Source organism: Penaeus vannamei, chromosome 27, assembly GCF_042767895.1.
Source record: "Penaeus vannamei isolate JL-2024 chromosome 27, ASM4276789v1, whole genome shotgun sequence".
Classification (NCBI taxonomy): domain Eukaryota; kingdom Metazoa; phylum Arthropoda; class Malacostraca; order Decapoda; family Penaeidae; genus Penaeus; species Penaeus vannamei.
Genome location: NC_091575.1, coordinates 30,040,464 through 30,055,463, shown reverse-complemented (window position 1 = coordinate 30,055,463; position 15,000 = coordinate 30,040,464). Strand labels below are relative to the sequence as shown.

Below are 15,000 nucleotides of genomic sequence, written 5' to 3'. Positions count from 1 at the left end.
ACCACATAAATCCTGGTTCTCATCCTTCACCCACATAAATCCTGATCCTGGTCCCTCATCCACATAAATCCTGATCCTCATCCTTCATCCACATAAATCCTGATCCTCGTCCTTCATCCACATAAATCCTGATCCTTATCCTTCATCCACATAAATCCTGATTCTGATCCTTCATCCACATAAATCCTGATTCTGATCCTTCATCCACATAAATCCTGATCCTGATCCTTCATCCACATAAATCCTGATCCTCATCCTTCATCCACATAAATCCTGATCCTCATCCTTCATCCACATAAATCCTGATCCTCATCCTTCATCCACATAAATCCTGATCCTCATCCTTCATCCACATAAATCCTGATCCTCATCCTTCAACCACATAAATCCTGGTTCTCATCCTTCACCCACATAAATCCTGATCCTGGTCCCTCATCCACATAAATCCTGATCCTCATCCTTCATCCACATAAATCCTGATCCTCGTCCTTCATCCACATAAATCCTGATCCTTATCCTTCATCCACATAAATCCTGATCCTGATCCTTCATCCACATAAATCCTGATCCTAATCTTTCATCCACATAAATCCTGATCCTGATCCTTCATCCACATCGGCCTTAATCCTGAGTTTCATCTTATCTCCATCCACATTAATCATAATCCTTACTTTCCATCCTTATTAATCTTTATCCTGATCCTCCATCCAAATAGATCCTAATTTCGAACCTCCACCAACATTAATCCTAATCCTATACCCCCATCCAATCAGAACCTAATCCTAAAACTCCAAACTAATCCTAAAACTTTTTAATCCTGATTCTCCATCCTCGTACAATTTTTATCCTGAACCTATAACCTCATTAATCCAAATGCCAAACCCCCATCCACTTAATTCCTAATCCTAGATCACAATCCTGAACCACCTTATAAACCCTAATCCTGATCCATCATCCAAAATTATACTAATCCCGATCCTCACCCATCATCAATCCTATATTCTGAAACCCTAATCCAGAACCTCCATTCTTATCCTGATTATCCGTCCATATTAATCCGAATCCCACCTCCACATCAATCCTAACCCTCAACCTCCATCCACAACAGTCCTAATCCTGAACCTCCATCCACATCAGTCCTAATCCTGAACCTCCATCCACATCAGTCCTAATCCTGAACCTCCATCCACATCAGTCCTAATCCTGAACCTCCATCCACATCAGTCCTAATCCTGAACCTCCATCCACATCAGTCCTAATCCTGAACCTCCATCCCCTCAACCTCCATCCACATCAGTCCTAATCCTGAACCTCCATCCACATCAGTCCTAATCCTGAACCTCCATCCCCTCAACCTCCATCCACATCAGTCCTAATCCTGAACCTCCATCCACATCAGTCCTAATCCTGATCCTCCATCCCCTCAACCTCCATCCACATCAGTCCTAATCCTGAACCTCCATCCACATCAGTCCTAATCCTGAACCTCCATCCCCTCAACCTCCATCCACATCAATCCTAATCCTGAACCTCCATCCACATCAATCCTAATCCTGAACCTCCATCCACATCAATCCTAATCCTGAACCTCCATCCCCTCAACCTCCATCCACATCAGTCCTAATCCTGAACCTCCATCCACATCAATCCTAATCCTGATCCTCCATCCCCTCAACCTCCATCCACATCAGTCCTAATCCTGAACCTCCATCCACATCAGTCCTAATCCTGATCCTCCATCCCCTCAACCTCCATCCACATCAGTCCTAATCCTGAACCTCCTTCCCCTCAACCTCCATCCACATCAGTCCTAATCCTGATCCTCCATCCATATCAATTCTAATCCTGAACCTCCATCCACATCAGTCCTAATCCTGATCCTCCATCCCCTCAACCTCCATCCACATCAATCCTAATCCTGATCCTCCATCCCCTCAACCTCCATCCACATCAGTCCTAATCCTGAACCTCCATCCACATCAGTCCTAATCCTGAACCTCCATCCCCTCAACCTCCATCCACATCAGTCCTAATCCTGAACCTCCATCCACATCAGTCCTAATCCTGAACCTCCATCCACATCAGTCCTAATCCTGAACCTCCATCCCCTCAACCTCCATCCACATCAGTCCTAATCCTGAACCTCCATCCCCTCAACCTCCATCCACATCAGTCCTAATCCTGAACCTCCATCCCCTCAACCTCCATCCACATCAGTCCTAATCCTGAACCTCCATCCCCTCAACCTCCATCCACATCAATCCTAATCCTGAACCTCCATCCCCTCAACCTCCATCCACATCACTCCCCATCTTGAGCCTCCATCCACATCAGTCCTAATCCTAAACCTCCATTCAAATCAGTCCTACTCCTGAACCTCCATCCACATCAGCTTCTAATCCTGAACCTCTATCCAGTCAACCTTCATCCACATCAGTCCTAATCCTGATCCTCCATCCACTCAACCTTCATCCACATCAGTCCTAATCCTGAACCTCCATCCACATCAGTCCTAATCCTGATCCTCCATGCACTCAACCTTCATCCACATCAGTCCTAATCCTGAACCTCCATCCCCTCAACCTCCATCCACATCAATCCTAATCCTGAACCTCCATCCCCTCAACCTCCATCCACATCAATCCTAATCCTGAACCTCCATCCCCTCAACCTCCATCCACATCAATCCTAATCCTGAACCTCCATCCCCTCAACCTCCATCCACATCAATCCTAATCCTGAACCTCCATCCACATCAATCCTAATCCTGAACCTCCATCCACATCAGTCCTAATCCTGAACCTCCATCCACATCAGTCCTAATCCTGAACCTCCATCCACATCAGTCCTAATCCACATGTCCTAATCCTGAACCTCCATCCCCTCAACCTCCATCCACAGCAATCCTAATCCTGAACCTCCATCCCCTCAACCTCCATCCACATCAGTCCTAATCCTGAACCTCCATCCCCTCAACCTCCATCCACATCAATCCTAATCCTGAACCTCCATCCCCTGAACCTCCATCCACAGCAATCCTAATCCTGAACCTCCATCCACATCAGTCCTAATCCTGAACCTCCATCCATATCAGTCCTAATCCTGAACCTCCATCCACAACAGTCCTAATCCTGATCCTCCATCCACATCAGTCCTAATCCACATGTCCTAATCCTGAACCTCCATCCCCTCAACCTCCATCCACAGCAATCCTAATCCTGAACCTCCATCCACATCAGTCCTAATCCTGAACCTCCATCCATATCAGTCCTAATCCTGAACCTCCATCCACAACAGCCCTAATCCTGATCCTCCATCCACATCAGTCCTAATCCACATGTCCTAATCCTGAACCTCCATCAACATCAGTTGTAATCCTGAACCTCCATCCACATGTCCTAATCCTGAACCTCCATCCACTCAACTTCCATCCACATGTCCTAATCCTAAACCTCCATTCAAATCAGTCCTACTCCTGAACCTCCATCCACATCAGCTTCTAATCCTGAACCTCCATCCACTCAACCTCCATCTACATCAGTCCTAACCCTGAGCCTCCGTCCACTTAACCTCCATCCACATATCCTAATCCTGAACCTCCATCCACATCAGTCCTTATCCCCAACCTCCATCCACATCAATGCTAATCCTGAATATCCATCCACTCAACCTCCATCCACATCAGTCCTAATCCTGAAACTCCATCCACATGTCCTAATCCTGAACCTTCATCCACATGTCCTAATCCTGAACCTCCATCAACATCAATCCTAATCCTGAAACTCTATCCAAATGTCCTAATCCTGAGCCTCCATCCACATCAGTCCTAATACTGAACCTCCATCCACATGTCCGAATCCCGAACCTCCATCCACTCAACCTCCATCCACATCAGTCCTAATCCTGAACCTCCATCCACACGTCCTAATCCTCAACCTCCATCCACATCAGTCCTAATCCTGAACCTTCATCCACTCAACCTCCATCCACATCAGTCCTAATCCTGAACCTCCATCCACATGTCCTAATCCTGAACCTCCATCCACTCAACCTCCATCCACATCAGTCCTAATCCTGAACCTCCATCCACACGCCCTAATCCTAAACCTCCATCCACACGCCCTAATCCTAAACCTCCATCCACTCAACCTCCATCCACATCAGTCCTAATCCTAAACCTCCATCCACATGTCCTAATCCTGAACCTCCATCCACTCAACCTCCATCCACATGTCCTAATCCTAAACCTCCATTCAAATCAGTCCTACTCCTGAACCTCCATCCACATCAGCTTCTAATCCTGAACCTCCATCCACTCAACCTCCATCTACATCAGTCCTAACCCTGAGCCTCCGTCCACTTAACCTCCATCCACATATCCTAATCCTGAACCTCCATCCACATCAGTCCTTATCCCCAACCTCCATCCACATCAATGCTAACCCTGAGCCTCCATCCACTCAACCTCCATCCACATCAGTCCTAATCCTGAAACTCCATCCACATGTCCTAATCCTGAACCTTCATCCACATGTCCTAATCCTGAACCTCCATCCACATCAATCCTAATCCTGAACTTCCATCCACTCAACTTCCATCCACATGTCCTAATACTGAACCTCCATCCACATCAGTCCTAATCCTGAACCTCCATCCACACGCCCTAATCCTAAACCTCCATCCACATGTCCTAATCCTGAACCTCCATCCACTCAACCTCCATCCACATGTCCTAATCCTGAACCTCCATCCACATCAGTCCTAATCCTGAACTTCCATCCACATCAGTCCTAATCCTGAACTTCCATCCACATCAGTCCTAATCCTGAACCTCCATCCACACGCCCTAATCCTAAACCTCCATCCACATGTCCTAATCCTGAACCTCCATCCACTCAACCTCCATCCACATGTCCTAATCCTGAACCTCCATCCACATCAGTCCTAATCCTGAACCTCCATCCACATCAGTCCTAATCCTGAACCTCCATCCCCTCAACCTCCATCCACATGTCCTAATCCTGAACCTCCATCCACATCAGTCCTAATCCTGAACCTCCATCCACATCAGTCCTAATCCTGAACCTCCATCCACATCAGTCCTAATCCTGAACCTCCATCCACATCAGTCCTAATCCTGAACCTCCATCCACATCAATCCTAATCCTGAACCTCCATCCACATCAGTCCTAATCCTGAACCTCCATCCACATCCATCCTAATCCTGAACCTCCATCCACTCAACTCCCATCCACATGTCCTAATCCTGAACCTCCATCCACATCAATCCAAATTCTGAACCTCCATCCACATCAGTACTAATCCGGAACCTCCATCCACTCAACCTCCATCCACATCAGTCCTAATCCACATGTCCTAATCCTGAACCTCCATCAACATCAGTTGTAATCCTCAACCTCCAGCCACAACAGTCCTAATCCTGAACCTCCATCCACATCAGTCCTAATCCTGAACCTCCATCCACTCAACTTCCATCCACATCAGTCCTAATCCCGAACCTCCATCCATTCAACCTCCATCCACGTCTTAATCCTAAGCCTCCATCCACATCAGTCCCAATCCTGAACCTCCATCCACATGTCCTAATCCTGCACCTCCATCCACTCAACTTCCATCCACATGTCCTAATCCTAAACCTCCATCCACATCAATCCAAATCTTGAACCTCCATCCACATCAGTCCCAATCCTGAACCTCCATCCACATCAGTCCCAATCCTGAACCTCCATCCACATCAATCCTAATCCTGATCCTGCATCCACTCAACCTCCATCCACACCAGTCCCAATCCTGCACTTCCATCCACATCAATCCTAATCCTGATCCTCCATCCACATCAGTCCTAATCCTGAACCTCCATCCACATCAGTCCTATTTCTGAACCTCCATCCACATCAGTCCTAATCCTGAACCTCCATCCACTCAACCTCTATCCAAATCAGTCCTAATCCTGAAACTCCATCCACATCAGTTCTAATCGTGATCCTGCATCCACATCAATCCTAATCCTGAACCTCCATCCACACCAGTCCCAATCCTGCACTTCCATCCACTTAACCTCCATGCATATCAATCCTAATCCTGATCCTCCATCCACATCAGTACTAATCCCGATCTTCCATCCACTCAACCTACATGCACATCAATTCTACTCCTGAACATCCATATCTATCCTTGAACCTCCATCTACACCAATCCTAAATCTTATCTTCCACCTCATCCTAATCGAGGTGCCTAAAACCCCCTAATCTTAATACTAAACATCCACATCATCCCTAGAACCCGTAATCCTAATCCTGAGCCTCATCCTGATCCCTGTCCTTGCAACCCCTTAACATCTTCCTCATCCATAACCCTATAACCTCTAAATCCTAATCCTGATTCTCATCCCAGTCCCTGTACCTACAACCCCTAATCCTAATCCTGAACCTATACACCCCAATCCGTACAGTCCTCTCATCCCAATCCCTAGAACGCCTAAACCTAATCCATCACATCTGCCTCATCCCAATCCCTGTGCCTACAACCCCCTAATCTTAATCCTGAACCTCCACCTCACCCCCCTAATCCTGATTCTTCACCGTATCCCAATCCAGGTGCCTAATCCTAATCCTGAACCTCCACCTCATCCCCCTAATCCTAATCCATGTGCCTACGACACCCTAATCCTTCACATCATATTAATCTCCGTTTAAAAATCCCTAGTCCAAATCCTGAACCTCACCTCATCCCAATCTCTAAAATTCCCTTATCCTAAACTCAACCTCATTCCAATCCCTGTGCCTCCAATCCTCTAATCCTAATCCTTCACCCCATCCTAATGTCTGTTTAAACAAATTCCCTAATCCTAATCCTTCATCTCATCCCAGTCCCTACAACCCCTTAATCCTAATCCTGAATCGCATCCCAATCCCTATGCACAAAAAACTAATCCTTCACTTCCACCTCATCCCAATCCCTACAACACCTAATCCTTATCCTGGACCTCCACCTCATCCCAGTCCCTGTACCTAGAACCCCTAATCCTAATCCCTCATATCTACCTCATCCCAATCCCTGTGCCATCAAACCCTAATCCTAATCCTTCACCAAACCCCAATCCCTGTGCCTAGAACCTCTAATCTTAATCCTGAGCTTCCACCTCATCCCAATCCCTGTGCCTACAATCCCCTAATCCTAAAGCCCATCCCAATCCCTGTGCCTTTAACCAGTAATCCTAATCCCTCATCATATCCTAATCCCTTTGCCTACAATTCCTAATCTTAATCCTTCTCCTTATCCCGGCGCCTAATCCTAATCCTGAAGATCCACCTAATCCCAATCCCTGTGCCTACATTCCCATGGTCCTGAACCTCCTCCCTATCACTGTGTCTGCAATCCCCTAATCCTTCACCTCATCCCAATCCTTGTGCCCATAACTCCCTAATCCTAATCTTTCATCTCATCCCAATCCTCCAAAAAACTAATCCTTCACCTCCGCCTCATCCTAATCCCTGTGCCTACAACACCCTAATCCTAATCCTTCACATCATATCAATCTCTGTTTAGAACTCCCTAATCCAAATCCTGAACCTCCACCTCACCCCAATCCCTAAAACATCATTATCCTAATCCTGAACCTCATTCCAATCTCTGCCTAAAATGTCTTAATCGTAAGCCTCCACTGAACCATATACCAGTCCCTGTGTCTACAACCCCCTAATCCTAAACATCCACCTCATCCCAGTCCGTGCCTACAACCCCTAATCCTTAAATTGAACCTCCACCAGATTATCCATAATCATAAATACCCATAACACTCCAACCACCTTCATCCTACTCTTAATCCAAGACCCGTAACTAATCCTTTTCCAGAATCTGCATCCAGTTTAATCCTTAATCCTACAATTCGACTTTCATTTATCCCTATCCTGATCCAAACTCACAACTGAATGTAATCCCCCTCCTTGCACCTCCAATAATCTTTATCCTGATTTTCCCCGATCTATGAATCCTGTGCCTCCTAAAATTACCCTAATCCTATAATAGCCACTGTATTACCACAGACATTATGGAAATACATCCTCTAATGATTATGAGTGTAATACTAAATCTCGAATCATAATCCTTCCGCAATTATCCTAACCATGTACCTATATCCATAATCCTTCTCATCCTACAATTCTATCAGCACTAATACCTAATCCCGAAACCGAATTTAGGAATCCTATACCTCAATCCATGTTATTCCAATACTACAATCCTTTATCCATACCCAGAGCCCCAAGCCACATTAATCCTTGTTGTGTATCACTAAATACATTAATCCCAAGCTCTAATCCTGCACCTCTGTTTACGTCAACGCTAATGTACCATCTCACTCTAAACATTCTGTATAAATCTCAAGATAAATTTGCCAAATATACAATTTTCTAATTTTATATAAAAAATATACATGTCAATTTTCCATTTGTTTCAACTCCCTTATTCCTGCCTGCTTATCCAAGAGAAGGTGAATAAGACCAAACAGCACCCAGTGCTGTGTAACACTGCACTGCAATATCTATCCAAGACTGAGCAATGCTCTGTATCCATATATATATCCAAGAGTGCAAACACAGCCATGTACTCAGTAAATGTGAATTAATATATAACTTTCTATTATGCAACAAAACTATTAGCTTTCATGCTTATATTTAAACTATCGTAAAACTGTCATGTAAAACATTCCAAACAGTTATCCACTATATGCATCCTTCCCAGGATAATGCACTGTCAACTTTCCACATGCGTGACTAATGTTTCCTGTCCGTTTTTAAGTCTTAATATTCCCTGCCGGATCAAATAACATTGATTAACCTAACGGGAAAGATAAACAAAAATTGATTTCGTGGAAGACAATGCGTTTTAAGAAACATGGGAAAGTTTATATCACTCACTTCCCACAATATTGATTTTTTTTTTTTTTTTTTTTACCAGTTATCGTTACAGTCTACAAGTACTGTTCCATTCAGTTCCATGCACATGGCAACTGAAATGAATTTATTGTTTTCAGAAAACGAAAACATTATCCATATAAAAGTAATAATAATCACTGTTTGCAATGAAAATATTTCAAGCAACTTAATTTCCAATACCTGCCAATTTCTTTCCGCATCCTCATATCCAATTATCCTCATACCTTAAAGAAACCAAAATCTCGCATACTAATCCTACAAACCTCTTTCGAATCCTGAACATGAACCCCGACAGATTCCCTTGATCCCATATCCTAATCCCAATACATTCAAAACCGACCCAAAAGTATCACAATAAATAAAATCATAGTGTACAATTTATTCCACAACTCTCCCATTGCGTGTTCGTGTTCTGTTTTAAACTCCTTACGTGTAGTTGAGGAAACGACTAACGAAACACACTAAGCCAGGCAACCCAACGAGGTGTAACTGGATAGGATTTTGTACCGTTAATCTTTTGCCTCAACTGCACTGTGTACCTGTCTGTCCTTCTTGGTTCTCTTTCTCCTAATACTCCTTTTGGCCTCGTGGAGAGCGACGGAACCTGAAGAAGAGAGAGAGATGGAGGAAACACAGACGAAGAGAGAGAGAAAGAAATTGTGAGGATATGCGTCGGGAGAGGGAACTTCAGAGGAGGAGGAATCAAGTTTGTGTGAAGTTCGATTCAACCTGTTTGTTGTGTCTACAGAAGTCAGAAGAAGAGTTGTACATTCTTTGCTGTTCAGTTTGACGTTTTAACAACATTAAATCCTTAATATATAAGAACAAGCACTGCATGTTCAGTAATTAAGGCACCCGTATCTTGGGTATCTGTCGTTACATGATTGATCTGTTACTATCTCGCATCTGTTCGGTCATACTGATATGAACGCACCTTTCTCTATTTTTTCCATTCCTAAACCGAGAAAAACTAAAAGCTTTCCAAAAAAGGATCAATTTAAAACCATAACTGTACGCATTCCATCATTTTTTTGTCTATTCCCCATTCTATACATCACTTCCATAAATAACTACGAACAAACACAAGTACATTCTCTCAACCAATCTTTCGTTTCCAATCATCACCATTATCCTCCATCTCTTTCATGCTCCGTTATACTAATTCTCTCGTTACTCCACTTCCCTCTGAACATAAGAGAACCAACAATCCCCCCCCCCCCTTAAAATAACACGACCCTGCCCCTCAATGTCCTTTTCAGACGCCGGCAGCAGCAGCAGTGGAATAAACCTCTTCTCCGGCAACGTCACAGTTCCCTATGAAAACTTGCAAGTGTTTAACTACTCGCTCTCGATCCTGGCCATCGGTGTCCTCATCGGGGCCCTGATTTCCCTGGTGCTGGAAATGGCCCGGAATGGCCCGACGTCCATCGCTGACGCTATTGTTAGGTGGGTTATTATGTCTGTGTATATGTGCTTACGTGTGTTGTGTTGTTTATATCATGTATATGCTTTTATGTCTATTAATATACAAGTTTGTATTGTACGTGTTTGTGTCCACTGCAGCACATCTGCTTATCTAGCAAAAATTATGTATGTATCTCCTTTACATACACATGTACGTAATCTAAACATAACTCTTCTAATATGATCACAACAGAAAACAAAAATTCAATGTGCAAATCACAACCACTAGGCCAGGCTGCAACAATCCAATATAAGCCAAATACACAAAACACAATTAACTTTTCTTTCACACATCAGAGGCGTAGATGTTATAGGACTTGACGGCTTGTTTAACAACGTCGGCTCTGCTCTTGAGAGAGGCGTGAACAGCATCCCGGTTAAAAGGACTGGACCTGTTCAGGCAGTTCCAACTAGCACTAGACGACGCCGTTGAATAGAGGTAATATTTGTTTTTATTCTTCGCCACTGATGACCTTATATATTAACGCGGCAGATAATTTTAAGTAATCAGTCATTTTTTGTCTTCTATTTCTCATTTTCTGGTTCTCTTTCTGTTTTTATTTTCTTTTTCTAAGTCTTCATTTTCTCTAAATTTATTCTGCATATTCCCAATACAGCTTTTTCTTCGGTGTCGTTTTATCTTTTTCTTTTTATAATATCACAGTTTTTTCTCACTCATTCTTTCCCGTTTGTGGTTTCCTTTATTGGTATTTTCTGTAAATAGTATTACTTTTTATTACTCTTAATCATAATGTAAAATATGACATGGAATAAAGTAAATGTTTTGTTGCAGTTCGCGACACGTTTTCCTTGAAGACGTGATTTGGATCGCTTTGAAAACGACCTGACCTGACCTTTGACATCTACGACTTCTGTGACGAGGACCTTGCCGACGACTCTCCTACGTAAGACGAAGAATCCGACAATGACCTTAACGGCATGAAGTGTGGAAAAAAATGACCTTCCATACGACAGATGGAAACAACATTACTGTGAATGGAAACTTTAATACTTCAATGACTTTTAGTGCTTACATCGAAACATTAACGATATGACCTTTGACAATACCGACTTCTGTGACGAGGACCTTGCGGATGACTCTCCTACATAAGACGAAGACTATGACAATGCCCATAACGACAAGAAGCGTGGAAAAAAACGACCTTGAGACAACAGATAGAAACATTACTTTGAGTGGAAACTTTCATACTTCAATGGCCTTTAATGCTTACATACAAACATGAAAGACTTGAATAATCACATACTGAATGGCCATTATGAAATCTTGTACTGATGACTTAGGGAACAGACTTTTGGACGATACGAATGAATGACTGACTTGATGACATGACACGAGACAATAATGAGTGACTGTCTTGATGACGAAATATGACAGATATGTAGATATTACACTAGCTTACCTGATGACTTTTGAGACACTACGATTAAATTGTTTTAGACGATACATTACCGCGTGACACCTGGTGACCTGTGACGATGAGTTTATGAAATACTGTAGAGACCTATTTAAAATAACGACGACAAACAGTGAAATAAAGCAATAATAGCAAACGAAACAGTCAGTAAAGGTGAATATATGAATTTTGCATCAGAATCATTCGAATCTGGATTATAAAACTTTTTTTTTCATTCGTAAATCCACAGAGGATTAATCAATATACTGAAATACTTTCCTTCATTTAACTTCCACTCACCAAAGGAAGTTGTTTGTACTTTTAAATTCTAAAACCTTTTTTTTTTTTAAATGACTTATATAATTGCGATTTAGATTTTGTTCATAAACTAGCGGATGGGGTTAACGGAAGTCCATACGGATTTACAAATAAGTTTACAACTACCAGATCGTAAAAAAAGTTTTTCTTCAGTTTAACTGACAGCGTTCACAAAGTGAATTGACTTCCCTTAAACGTTTTCTTCACCTTTTTACTGTTCCGACACAGGTACTCAGTAGGTTTTTATATACTCCTCCAGTTTAATCAGTATTTGGAATTGTATTTTGTGTATTTAAATTTTAAACATATTTTAAATTCAATCGAAGGACTTTTCAACATATCTTGGAAATTACTTAAAATAATTTCTGCCTTGTAGAAAAAAACATATTCCAGACTGATATCAAAACCATATATAATGACATGTTTATATACCAAAGACTTTAAAAATAATAATTAAATTAGACTAATTGACAAGGACTTATAGAGACAGATGAGACTCAGTATATGACTTAAACGACCGAATTCGCACAGTGAAAACGACCAACAAAAATACGCCCTTCAACGACTTGATTCGACGCACGACCGACTTGTCACCGAAACGACTAACCTATTTACCGTCTACAAGCCTACTGACGACTATTTTGTAGATTCACTCACGGCCGAAAAGGGCTGACTCACGACTCGAAACAACGACTTACAGCGACTCATTTGTCTTAAATTCGACCTTAAAGTCGACTCAGGGAAACGACTTAACTATTGACTTGAATTTGATTTAGAGAAACGACTCAACTGTTGACTTAAATTTGACTCAAAGAAACGACTCAATTACTAACTTACATTTAACTCAGAGAAACGACTCAATGACTTCTATGACTTAACTTTAACCTAACCTTTAACGACTATTCCAAAATCTTTCGATTTTAGTAATTAATATACACACGACTAATACGTCCACGCTTTAAACCATTTAAATTATGTCTAACAACACGACGAACAAACAAAACGACCGATTGAACGACTCACTCACGACCTCAACACCTGACTCATACAGCAAGTGACTCATTGACTCAAGACATGAAACGACTGGTTTACCGACTCATTTCCCTGACCTATTTAACATTTCCACTCACACAAAACATAGAAAAAATAAGAAAAAATGAACAAAAGATTTCTTAAGACAATTTTTCAACTACGACTTAAACTTAGCTGAGGAGACTTTAATAATGTGTGTGCGTGTGTTTGTGTTTGTTCTTGTATGTGTATAATTAATGTATTTTTGAGTTCAGGGATTAGTACTATGTTCATTTGTTATATCTATGTATATTACGTCTACTTGTTATCGCCTTTTATCTACCCTGTTGTTTGTTGTTGTTCTTATTTATTTACTTGATCTATTGTTTACATCTCCTGTGCCATTCCGTTGTTAATTTGTTGTTTGTTATTGTATTTATGAACTTTATTTATGAAAATATTTATAATTTGCACTCTGAACGGTATTTCACTTCATCCTATAGCCTTCTGTGAATATATTGTATTTAATCAATGACAGGAGGAACAGAAACATTGAACTACAAAATAAATGAATATTATATAGCAAGAAATATGCAATGTGACTGACTCTTGGTTTAATGGAATGGAGTTCTGATGAAGATTTAATCAGAAGATTATCATATTTCTTGCTGTGTAACATATTTTTTCTAAAAATATTTATCCTCACTCTTATCAATTATTTCACAAGGTGGAAATATAATTAATCCCTTTTTAAAATTACATCTTGAAACCCACTAAATCATCTTTAATAGTTCTCTTCAAAAAAGGACCATATACTATTTTTCAAATAAATAAATAAAAAATAGGCCTATTCATATCATCCCAAAATCAGACGTATTCGTTCACAGTAGTCAGTTACGGTCATGTTCTGATTCGCGTGAAAGAATGTCTCTTTTTTCATTAACGACCAGTATACAATCATAAAAAACACCTTATTCATGTTTTCATTTTTTTCTGTTTACGAAATATGTGAATATATGTGATTTCCTCACTATGCGACCAGATCAGAGAAGAGACTTTTTTTTTACGTTTATTGAGACAAAAACTACATCTGAAAAAGAAAGAAAGAAAGAAAGAAAGAAAGAGAGGGAGAGAGAGTCTTTCGATAAGGATATATAGCCAAAGGATGCGTACACTAGGAAAGTAGATAGTGCGCACTGGTGTGTACACAAGATTATGGGAACCGATTTGAACCCTGTGTTTTGGGGGACTAAGGCGCAGATTATTACAGGTTCAAACATAAATAGAATTGAATGTTCTGATTCCAGTGAAGTCTCGAAGTCTGGTTAGGAAAAAGACACTATTGATTCTATTTGTTATATTTGAATATTGATAGTACCGAATATATGGTATACCTAGTTGTTTATTTGTATTGGAGGTAAGGAGAGAGAGAGAGAGAGTAGGGGAGGGAGAGGAGAAAGTATGAAACAAAAAAGATAGAGACAGAGTTAGAGATAACAGCAGACAAAAAGGAGAGAGGCGGGGAAAATGTGTAAATTTGGTCGCTCAGGTGCTCTAGTGATACACAGGCTTCAATCCTGGTCTCGAGTCCCTGCAAGTCTACTCACTCAGTAAGTAGACTGGCATTGTCCGAGAAATCAGGAAAAGCGAGTTAGAGAGCAGACAAGATATCCTGACACGCTTGAGTTCCTCACCGCTTTGTACAATGATTCGACACAGGTCCTCAGTAGCACTTTATATATTCCTTCAGCTTACATTACTTTGAACCGCCTATTAAACACTTAATAATAATAAATTTAAATTATGGTCGACCTACAATACCCTGAAACGCCTAA

At 41.5% G+C, this 15,000-nt stretch overlaps 1 protein-coding gene across 1 annotated transcript in view; it reads left to right on the top strand.

Annotated features, from left to right (window-relative positions):
- Window positions 1-13,633, top strand: part of LOC113815657 (uncharacterized) — a 15,832-nt gene extending 2,199 nt beyond the window's left edge. The window contains exons 2-4 of the mRNA XM_070140694.1: window positions 10,217-10,403; window positions 10,719-10,860; window positions 11,215-13,633. Of these exons, the coding sequence (XP_069996795.1) occupies window positions 10,217-10,403; window positions 10,719-10,854 (323 nt within the window). The 3' untranslated portion in view covers window positions 10,855-10,860; window positions 11,215-13,633. The remainder of the gene's footprint in view (window positions 1-10,216; window positions 10,404-10,718; window positions 10,861-11,214) is intronic.
- The last annotated feature ends 1,367 nt before the right edge of the window (window positions 13,634-15,000 follow it).